We start from the raw sequence: 14,410 nt of genomic DNA on the forward strand, positions 1-14,410 counted from the left end.
GTCAAGCTGGCACCTGCAGGCTTAGCACTTGCAGGGCTTAAAAAGCCACGGGAGGTGTTGGGGTGTCATTTGTCATCGCAGCTTGTTCCCCTGAGGAACTCGCTGCCGCCAGACTCCAGCTTTGGAAAGAGACACCCCCGGGGCCCACAGAGTTTGCACCTCACGGCATCGCACCCCTCCGGAATCCCCGGAAAAGCCATCCCGGTGGGAAAGCCACCATCCCAGTGGGAAAACCATCACCCTGGTGGGAAAGCCACCATCACCCTGGTGGGAAAGCCACCATCCCCGTGGGAAAACCATCACCCCGGGCCCTCTCCCTGCCAACGCCGGGCTCCAGCCCCATGGCAGCCGGCACCCCAACACCCCCGGGGTCCCCTCCGGTGGGGTTGGCCGTGTGTCCCGGTGCACCCCGCTGCGCGCCTCCCCCCCAGCTCCCGCAGTCGTGGCCCTGCCTGGCGCTCCCAGCTATATTTAGCCCTTCCCCGTGCTATTTCGCCTGCCTGGCAGGAGTTTATAACTGGCCGGGACAGCCCCACCTCCTTTCTGTTTTCTCTCCCTTTCCCTTCCCTTTCTTTTCCCCGTTTTTTTTTTTTTTCCCCCTCCTTTCCGCCCCGGCTGCCCCTTCGCACCCGGCTGCCCTCCCACCCCACCAGACCTCCCCCACCTCACCCCCCCACTCCCCCCCCCCATGCTGGCAGCACCAAGCTCTGCCTGCCCCTGCTTTGGTTTGGTTCCACCGGCCACCGAAGCCCGGCCAGCGGCGAGCCGCCGGCATGGGGCCCGCTGAGGAACTGGTCCGGATTGCCAAGAAACTGGATAAGATGGTGGCCAGGAAGAGCACGGTAAGGTGGCCGAGTCCCTCGGGGCGGGTGTGCCCGCGTGTGTGTTTGCACCCGTGCATATTTACATGCATGTGTATATTTGCACACGTGTGCAGGCGTGTTTGGACGTTGCGGCGCGGCTCGGGACAGGGGAGAGAGGGGAAGGGGGGGGGCGGTGTTTGCTTTTCACCCCCCCCTCCCTCTTGTTGCTGGTGGTCCCCGAGGGGGCTGAGCTGGTCCGGGGGGGGCTGAGCACCCACAGGTGCCACCAGCACCCGGGGGTGCTGCCTGTGCCACCCCAGCCTAATCTTGGGACGTTGGAGGTGGCACTCAGAGGTATTTTATTTTGCCTCCAATTTGGGGGTCTCCTGCACCCCATTGCTCCTGGTTGTTGAGATTTGGGGACAAGGCTGGGGGGGGGGGCTGTCCCGGGGGTGGCAGCTCTGGGCACCCCTCGGCAGCGCGGGGCCACGGGCAAACGTGGGTGACAGGTGCTTGGCCACCAGCCCGGCTGCCAACACCCGATCGGGGCCGGTGCCGGTGCCACAGGCTCAGCCCCGTGCAAGGGAAAGCTCCCCGGGGTGGGGGGGTGTCGGGCTCGGGGGTGGGAACAACCCCCCCCCCCCCCATAGAGCTAGACACAGCCCTGCCTGTTGCACAAGCGCGTGCAAACGTGCGAAGGGAGGGGAGGGGGCTGAGCAATGGCTCCCGGGTGGCTTTGGCCACAAGGAGCCAGGGGGGGAAGCCAGGATCTGACCCCACCAGCCTTTGCTCCAGGTGAGGATCCATCAGGGGATCCGGGCGATGCGGTGACGTGTGGGCGAGCAGAGCTGAGCCCGGCCCTTAAAGTTAATATTTGACCATTTCCACTGGCCTTTGCTCCAACAAGGTGCAGGCACCCAGGCCTGGGGGGGGGGGGGGAGGAGGAGTGGGAGAACACTGCCACCACCCCCCCCCCAGATCCAGTGGCTTTTTGGGATGCCAGCGCTTGGAACCGGATCAGATCCCATGAGAGCCACATGGGCTCTGCTCCCCACCGGGAATAACCTCGGGGACAAGGGACCGATCCTGCCCAGCCCCTCCTGCTCCACACCCCCGTGCCTGCCCTTCGGGGTGGGGGACAGAGTCAAGGTCCAGCCGCAGTATGGGGACGTCCCCTGCACCCATCACTTGCAGAGGACACATATGGAGAGGTCCCGATCCATGGTGGGACAGGGGTCCAGGCTGGTGTGGGGCTGTCCCCTGCGAGGGGGATACCTGTGAGCTGGCCTCTGCTACTGGGGCTCTAAAAATACCTCGGAGGAGGAGGAGGAGGAGGAGGAGGGCTCCGTGCCGGGGCTATGTTTAGCCCTGCAGTCGCTGCCTGCCTAGGGTTGGGCTGAAACCCCTCGGGTGTATGTCCCATGGACCCTCGCACCCCTGCGTGGGGACACTCAGGTGTCCCTTGGCTGTCCCCAGCTCCCAGCGGCCTGAGTTTTCCTTATGGAGGGGTTTTCCCAAGCTTTAAGGGACGCTCCTGCCTCCCAGCTGGGCGATGTGACCCTGTACTGGGGTAATCTGGCAGGATTTGGAATTCGGGGTTTTTCTATGAGTCCATCACTGCGGAGGGTCAGGCGTTGCCCAGTGACCGGCCCAGGGCTGCTTTTGTCCCCTTGAGGTGCCCTCCCCAGCACTGCCTGGTTCTGGCAAGAAGAAAGGAGGGATGAGGGCTGCCTTGGCGTGGCCCCCCCTGTTTCTCCCCAGCTTCTCAAGGAGCCCCGTGACCTCTCCCCGCTCTAGGAAGGGGCGCTGGATCTGCTCAAGTCCCTCACCGGATACACCATGACCATCCAGCTGCTCCAGGTGAGGGGATCTGGGTGGGGGGCAGCAGCTGCTGGTGAGGGGACACCCCCATGGGGTGGCTCGTCCTGTCCCCTCCGCGCCAGCTGGCACATCCCTAAGGACACATCCCTGTTGTCCGTCCCCAGACTACGCGGATTGGGGTGGCTGTCAACTCGGTGCGGAAACACTGCTCGGACGAAGAGGTGGTGGCCTCAGCCAAAATCCTCATCAAGAACTGGAAGCGGCTGCTGGGTGAGCGATGCTGGGGAGAGGCAGGACCTCCCCCCCCCCCCCGCCCAAGACCCCAAAACCCCCAGCATCTCAAACCCCTGATGCTCTCCAGGGGGTGTCAGGGGTGGGATCAGTACCGAGCTGGGGGATGCAGGCTCCCCTGCCATCGCAGCCACTGTAACCCAGTCCTGCCAGGCGATGTGTGGACTCAATGAATTTTCCAAGGGCTCGTTTCTGCTCCAGGATGGAGTGGTGTAAATCAGTGTGAGCCTCCCAAAGAGCTGAGCATCCCCCCAGCCATCCCCTAACCTGGGTTCTGGTTGGGGCCATGCCTGTGACACCAAGTTCCTTCCCCCAGAGTCCTCCACCACCCCAAAGAAGGAGAAAGATGCAGATGGGAAGAAGGAGAAGGACACGGATGTGGAGAAGGAGAAGAAGGAAAAGAGGCTGGATTTTCCCAGCTGCCCTAACGAAGGGGTGAAGCACCCCAAGAGCCCCGCTGAGAAGCACAGGGAGAAGCACAAGGAGAGGTGGGGGCTCCTGCCTGCTGTTGGGGGGCACCAGCCGCATGGCCAAGGCATCGGTGGGGCTGATATGAGACCACCTTCTGCTCATTCCTTAGAAGTTGTTTGGTTTATCCATCTCTGCCTGTCCACGGAGAACCAAAGGGCAGCTGCCTGCAGCCACGGCAGCACCATTTTTTTTCTTTTAATTTCTTTAATGGTGTTTATTCCCTGGACAAAGGCTGCTTTGATGGGGCTCATCTGACCCTGCCCTGCTCTCTTTGTCCCTAGGAAGCCCAGCAAGTCCGGCTCTCATGCCACCACCCCTCGGGGCCACCCTGGTGACTCCAGCCTGGAGAGGTATGTGCCAAAGGGCACATGGATCCTTACACCGGGCTCTGCTGGGCACTGCCAGCCTTGGGGTGGCTTTGCTGGCAACCTGGGGGGCTGCTAGGACTCAGGGGTGACTTGACTGGGGTCAGGGTGTGCAGATGGGGCAGGATCCGGCTCCCCAGGTCACTGCTGGGGATGTTGGGCCAGGCTCACTGAGAGCATCTCTCTCTTCCTTTGGGCTTCTGTGGTGAAGAGAGTCCAGCAATGGCCGGAGCCCCACTGTGTCTTCTAAGAAGTCACCTCCAAATGGCAAAAAAGAGAGGTGGGTGCCTGGGCTGGAGAGGGTGGGGGAGATTGGACCCCAGACCCTTGCTGGGCTGCAGACAGGGGTCTGGACCCACTTCTCGGTCCCTATCATTGCCCTCTGACACGAGGCTCGTCCTGCCAGGAGAGACTCTGCCGACTCGAGGTCCTCCACCACCTCAGCCACCTCCTCGTCCTCCCCACAGAAGAGACCGTCAGGGGAGCGGTAAGGAGGGGGGTGTCCCTGGGCAGCTTGGGAATGCTTTGGGGGTCCCATTTGGGGATGCTCTGGCCATGGGACCCATGTCCAGGGTGGGTAGAGGTGGTTGGGAGCCCTGATCCTGCCACGGGCACCGGGATGTTCCCCATGAGGAGAAAATCTTCCCCCTGAGAAGATTCCTGTTGGCTTCCAAGCTGGTGCCTGAGGTCCGACTACCATACCCTGCCCCTGTCCTGATTTCCCTGTTCTCTGGTGTCACCCCCACTGTCCCCCTCCCCATGCCACTCCCAGGAGAGCTTCTGTGGGCACCAGCCACTCGCCAGCTCCCACTGGCTCCCGGAGAAACTCCAGCGACAGCAAGGAGGAAAGGTAGGAGAGACCCATCCCACTGCCACAGGACCCCCAGCAGGTCCCCTGGGGCTGTGCCAGGACCTGTCCCCCCTCTCTGTGTGCCCCTGCAGAGCCAACAGCAGCAAGGCCAAACCGGAGACGCCGCGGACCCCCACCAGCCCCACCTTCTCCCCCAGCCCCTGCTTCCTGGCTCCCTGTTATCTCACGGGGGACTCGGTGCGGGACAAGTGCATCGAGATGCTGACGGCCGCCCTCCGCATGGACGGTGAGGGGCTCCAGGGGTGTGCTGGACCCCAGGGGTGCTGGATCTGGGGGATGTTGGTGCTGGGGGGTGGTGGTGGCGCAGAAGCTGGCTGCGGTGGGCAATCAGGCAGCTTTAAGCCCTGGTTTCATCAGACATGGCAAAACAGGGAGGAAAGAAGCCTCCAAGTCTGCACTGAACCCTGGAGTAGCAGCATTGCCCCCGCCAAGCACCCCCCTGGTGGGTTATTCAAAGGGGCAGCAGGTAACCCATCATCTCCTCCCTAAGTTACTGGCCCGAACTGGGCTGTATCTCCCATGGGATAGCCCTAAGAGAAGCAGCCCTACAATAACCAGCGAGGCTCTGTGTCCTGGGGCATCCACAGCCCTGCGACAGCAAACCCCCCCCTTCGACTCGCAAACAAATGGCAGCTGTAGCTCATAGCTCAGTGTTCAGCCCCAAAATGAAAGAAAAAGGAGTTGGAAGGGTCTTCGATAAGGAGTTGGATGTGGAGATGGGGTCTTTGTAAGGTTCAAGATGGGTAAAAATAGTTTTTTTAGAGATGGAGTGTCTGGGACAAGCTGAGGGGGAGAAGTGAGATTTTTTGGGGGGTGGTTTCTCAGTACATGATGAGACCCGGCTGGTTTCATGCCTGAAAGTCACCCCTTGGCCTCTCTGCCCTTTAGATGACTACAAAGAGTTCGGTGTCAACTGTGAGAAGATGGCATCGGAGATCGAAGACCATATCCTTTTGGAGGGCTGGGAGTCCCCAGGCTCCATCTCCTGGGGGGACACACCTGGGCTCAAGAGTGGTGGTGGGGACAAGGACAGCGGGTGGTGGGGACAAGGACAGAGGGGTGGCAGGGACAAGGACAGAGGGTGACAGCTCTGCTGTCTCCGTTGCCTGCAGAGGGAGCCCAGACCCTAGTTAGAGGCTGATGCTGTTGCTGAGCAGAGCATCTCCTGGGCACCTGCCTTAGTCTGGAGGTTTGTGTTTCCCCCCCCAACCCCTCTGTTCAGGGACCTGCCTCCATCCTTGGAGAAATAAAACCCAAACCTAGCCAAGGTCTCTTTTTTGAGCCTGCCCTTGTCTCTTGCCAGCCCGGTGCCCCGGCTGTGCCACTCTGGCAGGGATGGAGCCACCTCCATTCACCCCCAACTCAAGGCTTGGGGGGCTCCTGGCAGCCCCCTGAGACTGGGACCAGCCCCAAGGTTGTTCCCCCTCCTGGGTACACGTTGATTTTTGTTGCATCCCACTCTCTGCCCATGTGTGTGCCTGCAGCCTCATGGGACCCCCAAAACTGCCACCGCAGCCTGTCTGCCCACACCTGTGCAGGTAGCTGGTGGCTTTTTGGTCAGACTGGGAGGAGGAGAGGGGTCTGAGCCCTTTGCACCATGAACTAATGTCCCAGCATGGTCCCTGTGACCGCACCACCTTTGGGTGTCACAGCAGGGAAATGCAAACTTGTTTTCCTCCCCACATTCCGAGTTGTGCTTCATCACCCAAGGAAGGAGAGACCTCTCTTACATGGTCCCCCAGGGACTAAAACCCTGTTGAGATCGGCCACCTCCACGTGGGCACTGGCCCTGGTGACCACCAAGCCCAGAGACGCAGTGGGTGCCCATGGGGCTGGCATCCCCCCACCTTGCTCCCTTGATTCCTTGACAGAGCCCCACATATCTTCCAGGAGCTGAAGAGCACGGACATGAAGTATCGCAACCGGGTGCGGAGCAGGATCAGCAACCTGAAGGACCCCAAGAACCCCAGCCTGAGGAGGAACGTGCTGTGCGGGGCCATTCCCCCCAGCCTCATTGCCCGCATGACTGCTGAGGTGGGCAGTGGGATGGGGGGCACAGGGCTGGTTCTTGTGGACTACATCCATGCTACCTCCAGGGGGGTGAGACCCCCATCAGCGTCTGTTCCTTGTGCCCAAGAGCTGGCTGGCTCTTGGCTTGGTGGTGACCACACTGGACTTGTCCCAGCATGTACCCATCCCACCTTGGGGCTGGCTGGGGCATGAGGAGCATCAGAGCTGGGGTGCATCAGCAGGGGGGGTGGCAACCAAAAAAGATCTGGGCACTGCCTGGCCCCCCCCAGAACCCTGTAACAACCCCCCACCCATCATAGAGCTGGATGCAGGATGTCACACTGGCAGGAGTCAGGCTTGAGGGTCTCCTCCTCAACAGGATGCCCAAATCCAGCCCCTGGGAGCCCAGGTTCCTCCGTGAGGAGGGGGAGCCAGGTCCCTGCAGGCGGAAGTTTTGGGTTGAGAATGGGGTGATTTTTTTCATCTGGAGGGGCCTGAGTCCTCCACCAAGCACAGAGGGCAGGATCAGTCCTGGTCCTGGAGAGGATGGGGAGGGTGCTGGACCATGGTGGCTTGCACCCTGTACCAGCTTGGCTACTGACCCTGCCGGGCTGATGCTGGTGGCAGGAGATGGCCAGCGATGAGCTGAAGAAGCTGAGGAACGCCATGACCCAGGAGGCCATCCGGGAGCACCAGATGGCCAAGACGGGTGGCACCGTCACCGACCTCTTCCAGTGCGGGAAGTGCAAGAAGAAGAACTGCACGTACAACCAGGTCAGCCCCCAGGGCTCCTCCCTGTCCCCAGGGGACCCCGATTCAGGGGACACCAGAGGGGTCTCCGCTGACCCAGCCGCCCACTCCTTCCTAGGTGCAGACACGCAGCGCTGATGAGCCCATGACGACATTCGTGCTGTGCAACGAATGTGGGAACCGCTGGAAGGTCTGTGCCCAGCCGGGGGGTCTCAAGGTGCCCCAACCTTTCCCCAGCCCTGGGGGGTGGCAGAGCCCCCCCAGACTGTGCCGGGGGGCTGGGTGAAGGCTCACCCCTAGCTCTGCTTCTCCTGCAGTTCTGCTGATGGTGCCCAGCGATGGGGCTGGAGGGGACACGGTGCCAGACGGGATGCTGTGACGGCCACATCGGGCAGCTGGGGTGGGGAGGGAGGGTGATGGGGTTGCACCAGTCCCTGCGTCCCGGCTCCCCGCTTCCTTGAACATCCCAGGGAGCCGGGCTCCAGCCACAGGCGGGTTTGCTGGGGAAGACCCCGGTGAATTCAAACAGTTCCTCCCTGTAAATGATTTCCCTTTGCTTGGGATGTGTTGGGAGCCCACTGGGAACGGGCACATCCCTGGAAAGGGAGACTGGTCCGACCTTGCCCTTCCCTGGAGGAAAGCTAGACCAGGAAGATTTGGGGACAGGAGGGACATTGCCCCATGGATGTGAGGCCGGGGGTGAGAAAGGGCCAGGTTTTGCCCCCTCAATACATTCTTCTTCACCTAAGTGCACACAACGGGAGGACATAGAGGGAGGCAGAGTGATTGCAGCCATGTCTGGATGCCAGAGGGATGCCACTGTGTCCCTCCGCTCCGTGACACATGAACCTGGCTTGAGGGCACTGTGTCCCTTGGAAAGAAGAAGGGATGTGGGGGAGAGCAGTGAGGAAAAAACTCTCCAGCCAGAGCAATAAAGGTGTGAACACCCTCTGCGTCACAGACTGCTTTTTGAAGGGGGGTTGGGACCTTTGCCTCGGTTTGTGCCCCCCCCCAGTTTGTGCTTCGTGGTCCTCCAAGAGCCCCCAGCCAGCTCCAGCACATGGCTGGAATCCACCAGCCCCCAGCTTGGGATGTAACGGTGTCTTGATGCCCATACATCATCTACCTGGTGATTAAAGACCTTTAATTAAGGCCAGAGCATCTCCCTGGCTGGGTCTGGATGCTGAAGGCTGTCCCGTGGCAGGGCAGCACCTCCACCGACGGCCGGGAAGGTTTTCCGGGTAAAGGGCATTGGGGACCGGCCGGGAGATGCACCTTTGGCTACAGGAGGTGCAGGACGGAGCCCGGTGGCACCGAGTCCGTCCCTCACCACCACCAGCTTCTCCCAGCATCTCTGTTTGGCAGCAGCAAGACATGACGGGGACACAGGTAAGGTCATGGTGACCGTGGGTGACCGTGGATGGGGGATGAGGGTGCTGCTCCCGCGCCTGCGTGAGCCGACAGGCAGGAGTGGAGGAGGATGGTGGAGCTGTTGAATTAACCGATCGTTAATTTTTTAATCTCGGGCCAAGGTGTGCATTTTTTACCCAGGCAGAGCTTGGGGCAGTTTGCACCCAGATTTGGGTGCCAACCCCTCAGTCTCTGGGGGTCCCGGCAGCCCAGGGAAGGGTCCTGGGGCACCCCTGAGACTACAGTGCTCGTTAGCACGCCAAAGTCATTAAGAAACCTCCAAGGCAATTATTTACACTTGCAAAGTGCGTGCGGCTGCAATTAAGGACTATAGGGGATTGTGGGGGATGAATAAAACATCGGTGTGACCTTGTGCGGCGCGGGGAGCGCAGGATGGGCAGCACCGCGCCAGCAGCACGTGGGACCGGGGCTCCTGTCCCATCCCCTGGGTGCCACGGGGCATGTTTGGGTGGGACGAGGCTGAAATAGGGGGATTTGGACCGATATTTTTTGCAATCCGGTCCAGTAAAGGTGTCTGAGCAATATCAGAGGGAGCCTGGTCCCGCTTCGTGATGGACCTCCTGGTATCCCCATGTGCCCATCTGTCCCTCAGGGGACATGTCCCCAAGGGAAATGTCACCCTGTGCACCCCACCCAGGTCTCCTGAGAAATCCCAGAGGAGGAAAAGGAGCAGGGAAGGAAACTCAAGAGCTGGGCACTGCCGGAGGCCCCCCCCACCATCCATGCAAGGGTGTTCCCACCCCAACCCCGGGGTGGCTTTCCCACCCGGGGAGCTCCTGGCCCTGAAGGATGCTCTGGGTGGTGATGCAGGATTCATCCCCCCGTGGCATGGTGGGTGGGTGGCTGTCACTGGGGCAGGGGACAGCGAGGGTCTCTCTGGCATCCAGTTGTTCCCAGGGGGTTGATACATGCTCTAGATTGCTCTTGGGGACAGTCCCCAGGGCTGACCCTTCACCCCGCTCCACAGGGAAGGCACAAACGCATGTGTGGGTTACAAAAACCCAGTTCCCAAATTTCCAGTCCCCAGACTGGGATGGCTGATGGCATTTAGGGTTCAGCTGAGCTCACCTGGGAGATCCCACCATTCCCTCCCTAGCCGTCAGCCCCACGGGGGCCATGTCCCAGGGGCTTTCCCCTCTCTCCTCCACAGGTGACAGGTCCCCTCCTCCCTTCCCATCCTGGCAAGGAATAAGTGCAGGCAAGTGCCTTCTTGCCAGCACTCAGCCCAGGAGCTCTCTCTTGAACTTTGGGGGAAGTGGGCACTTCAATTCTGATTTTTTTTTCATCCGTGCTCGAGGGGTGTAGTCATGGTTTTCAAGCAGCAAATGCTGATGATGGTGTCCGTCCCCCCCCCCTCCTCCCTTCCCCTGCCCGCGCAGCCTCTGCAGGCAGAGAGGCTCAGACAAGAGCCCTCGAGAGCTCTGGGGCTTTGTCATGGCCTTGGGCTGAGCCGAGATCTTGGGAGCAGGTGGCCCGGTTCCACCTGGGGCTGTTCGTGACCTTGCAATGATGGAGAGGCACGTTCGGTCCCTGGTGGGAGTTGCTTTGCTCCCCCCCCCCCCTCCCCAGGCTCCAGATTGTGGATGCTCTGAAGCCTCAGCAGCGGCTGCTGCCTCTTCCTGCCTGTCCCTGCCTGTCCCTGCCTGTCCCTGCATCAGATGCTGAATCCTCCGTGTGATGGAGGTGTTCATTTCAACCTACAATGCTTTAAACACCCCCCCAGCGTAGCCCTCCCCAGCAGTGGGACACTGCAGTGTCCCTGCAGTGATGGGGACAGCCACCACCGGTGCCACCAAACCCCATCCCCATGGCCTGCCCTGAGCCACCCCCAGGGGACACGTCTGTCCCCCAGGTGCAGAATCCGTCACGCAAACACTTGAGAATCCACATTTTGCTTTGCAATCCCGGCTCGCCCAGGGTCTGAGCCCCCCGTGCCCCAGCCCCCCTGCTCGCCCACGCCGTGGGACTTCGCTGCTGCCCTTCTCCCCCGCATTTTTTCCAGCCTTGACAAAAAAAATAAAAAATCAGCCATTTGCTCTTCAGCGGTTTCCGTGGCAACCCCATTTCCCCATCCTCTCGCTCGATGGCTCGATAACCCCCCCGGTCGCTGGTCCCCGAAGCGCAGTGGCTGGTGTCGGTCCACAGGGATGGAGAGGGAGGTGGTGGGTCCTGTGACCCCCCCTGGGATGGCAGGTCTTGGGTGGGGACCCTTGGCCAGGGCTTGCTGAGGACCTGGGCTTCTTGGAAAGGGGATGGAGCGGCTGGTGGTGAATTGTGTCAGAATTGAACCAAATTAATGCGGTTCTGGAGCTGGCCTTTCCCCTTCCATGGGGGGGTAGCCAGCATTGAGGAGGGGTCAGGCCCCTCCTGACCCTCTCTGGGGCGATGCTGTGGCTGCACAGCCCCCCACAAGAGGCTGACAGCGTTTTGGGGGCTACTTCTGGCCCACAGGAGCACCTCCGGATCTGTCAATGGAGCCTGTGTGTGCCCTGGGCTGCGGCATCGCAATTCAATGCACATCAGGATGGCTGAGTGCACGTTCCCTCGCCAGCAAAGCCCAGCACTGCCAGGTTTTGAGTCCGGGGTGAGGAACTGGGGGGCGATGGGGGACAGTGGGGGCACGCTGACCTCTCACCAAGCCCTGGGCTGGGCCATCCAATGCGATGCTCACACTGCACCATCAGGGCTTGCAGATGAGCCCTGGACCCGGGACATGGCAGAGCCCTCGACTCACGGATGCACCCGAAGGGCTGCGTTCGATGGGAGCCTGAACCTCGTTAGGGCTGCCCCACAATTAGCCACCAGGTCCTGGCATCCCCCGAGCCATCCCGCCGGCTCGCGTGCCTTGCAGCGGCTGGAAACCCAAGTGATATTTATCCGTAGCTTCATCAGCTGTTTTGTTTTCTCTCTCCTTAAAGGTCAGGAGGCTCTGCCTGATGTTCCCACTGCGGAGCCATGGGGATTGCCTTCTCCGGTCGCCGGCACTGGGGCAGAGCAGCTTGTCCAAGTGACATCCTTACTCCTTAGCCAGCATCACGGGAGCCACCCATGCACCCAGCTTTTAGCCTTGTGGTATAATCCTGCTTCGTCCTCCTTCATTTCAGGGCTGCTTGAAGATGCAGTGGGGGAAGAAAATGTGCATTAAATAGATTAAACTGACCCTCCATTTGCTCCAGGCACAGGGGGATGAGCTGAAGAGATGCCCAGAGAAAGGATTTGCCCTCAAAAATCAGAGCAACGTGCCAAAGCGTGTTGTGGGGACAGAGGGAAAACCTGAAATAGCATCAGCAGCCTCTGGGATAAAAGCTGGGGGGGTGCACAAGGTGAAGAACAGACCTCAAACCCCTCATCCTGGCTGCCTGAGCCCCTGTTTGCAGGGATGGCCCTTCCCCTCCCAAGGGAATATCCCCCCTTCTCGTAGCCAAAAGGACTCATAGATGTTATTTCCACACCTCCAGCTCCTCACTTGGTGCTAATGTCCCAGCTCTTTGGCAGGGCCGGGCAGATTCCCTCCCCCCCCATCCCAGTCCATCCCCATGCAGAGGTGCTTACTTTGCAAGCTGAGCAATCAATAGGTAATTATCCACCAGGCACAGGCGCTCCGCTGCCTCCCCGAGACCTCAAAAACCACATGTAATATTTATCTGAAGGCTCTTGGCGTGACCCGCTTTGCCGTTGTCAGCAGAGAGGATTCGGCTCTCCTGGGAAAACCCGCCGGCGCAGAAGCCACATCGCTCCTGCCATCCCATCGGGGCTGCTCCGGGGGGGGGTGTGGTGTGTGTGTGACGTCCCCAAGGTGATGTTCGGTGTAGGGGGTGGCAGGGGAAGGGGCCAGCCCTGCTCAGGAATTGAGCTGATTTTCTTTAAAAAGCAGGAAAATGCAGCGCTGGGGTTGGTTTTGGGGGGTAGGAATGATGCTGATGGTGCTGAGCGGGGGCGGGGGAGCCCAGAAAACTTCCCGTTCCCTGGTGAACTGGGGAAGGCACCCACGGTACCCCCCAATACAGAGCATTGCTGAGCTCAGGGACACCAACAACTACTCCCCAAATCCCAAATTCCCCCAAAGCCGAGCTGACCCGGCTCCAACCTTCGGCTTGATGCTAGATGAAAGCAGGAGCTAGGGACACCCTCAATTTTTTTTTAGGGGGGGGGGGGGAGGCCACGTCTGCTGCATCTCCTTCGAGCCGTGGCCCAGCCGGAGCCTTTCAAGTTGCTCTGCTGATGGGCTTTTGGGGGGCTTTTTGGTTTTAATTAAACCCCAAAGCTCTGGGTTTCCTGAGCGCAAGGGGCACGGGAGGATGGGGTGTGCGGGCATTTGGGGCTGGATCCCACGGGTACCGGCTGTGGGGAGACACAGAAGTGTGGTGGGTCCCTAAATACCTGGAGCAGCCGGGTGGGGGTAGACAGAGCAATCGCAGCAGGATTCCCTGGGCACCGAAAACCACAGGAATACTGCTAAAAGAGAGGGGGGAAATTTGCTGAGCTGCAGGTTGGGATGCAAACTGAGCAATTGCCTTTCTCCCTCATTGTTCTGCGTTGAGGCGAATGAATCAGCCGCTCCGAAAGCAGCTCCGAAAACAATCCGGTGATTGCCCAAGCCAGCTCAGCTCGGCTCTCCCCCAGCCAAACCAAAATACTCAGAGTAAAGCCGTAGATTTGGCCTGACTGGGGATTTGGGTTCCTTTTCCTGCAAAACAAGGGGAAAAAATTAATTTGTCACCTTACAGCGTTTGCAGTTCATCAGAGGGAAACGGTTCATTGGATTGTAGGGGTGCCCTAAATCATCCCCCGGCCTCCCCCCACCCCCCCCCCCAGGCTTTTTGATGATTAAATGCATCAAATAAGCCCAAACCAGACCCAAACCTTTGCTTCTAAAACGAAACATGTTGCATGGAAAGTTACAGGATATACTTTTCCTAAAGAAAAAAACCTGTGCCCTTTTGTTTCCTGGCCAAAGGGGTTTGCTGAGTCTGCAGAGCACTTTCATCTCCGCCTTCCTAAAATCACAGCACTTGGCAGAGACTTCTTTTTTTTCCCCTGCCTTACCCAAACAGGCAGAGGAGGAAGAATTGAGCAAAGATCCCCCATTAAAACCAAAAAAAGAAAAAAAAAAAACCCACAAAAATCAATCTTTCTCCACATTCAGCTGGAACCAGGGATGCTCTTCCCTCTCGGGGCCAGGACAGAGGAGATGCCAGGGAAAACACCCCAAAAAAATGCTATAAACCCACCCACCCCCGTTCCCCTAATCCACATGAATCCCCATCCCTGTGCTTCCCACATCAGTAAGTCGACCTAAATATTACGGAGATAAAAAACCCAACCCACATTGGTTTTTTCACCTGACACTTATTTTTCTCCCTGCCAGGGGCTCTCGGGCACTCGGCAATTAGGAGCTGCAGATTAATCTTTAGTGATATAATGAAGTGCCACGCGGCTGGAGGAAAGGGCTGGCGAGCAGGGGCGGTTCGTTCTCTGAATTAGCAGGGTTTGGGTGCGGGCAGAGCACCCCGGGTGGGAAAGAGGAGGGGAGCCGGGGAGCTCAGAGGGATTTCCAGGCTCATCCCCATCCCCTGGTCCTCTGCATCCCACCGCGT

The 14,410-nt window shown here is 59.7% G+C and overlaps 1 protein-coding gene across 1 annotated transcript; it reads left to right on the forward strand.

The window, feature by feature from the left end:
- Positions 1 to 504: 504 nt before the first annotated feature.
- TCEA3 (transcription elongation factor A3) lies at positions 505 to 8,333 on the forward strand. Its single transcript, XM_074162166.1, has 14 exons — positions 505 to 842; positions 2,601 to 2,663; positions 2,789 to 2,894; positions 3,232 to 3,403; positions 3,668 to 3,736; positions 3,963 to 4,031; positions 4,158 to 4,238; positions 4,524 to 4,601; positions 4,694 to 4,848; positions 5,511 to 5,567; positions 6,502 to 6,656; positions 7,260 to 7,406; positions 7,501 to 7,572; positions 7,700 to 8,333. The coding sequence occupies exons 1-14, from the start codon at positions 774 to 776 to the stop codon at positions 7,706 to 7,708; spliced, it is 1,302 nt and encodes a 433-aa protein (XP_074018267.1). The 5' UTR covers positions 505 to 773; the 3' UTR covers positions 7,709 to 8,333.
- The last annotated feature ends 6,077 nt before the right edge of the window (positions 8,334 to 14,410 follow it).

This window comes from Numenius arquata, chromosome 21, assembly GCF_964106895.1.
Source record: "Numenius arquata chromosome 21, bNumArq3.hap1.1, whole genome shotgun sequence".
Classification (NCBI taxonomy): Eukaryota; Metazoa; Chordata; class Aves; order Charadriiformes; family Scolopacidae; genus Numenius; species Numenius arquata.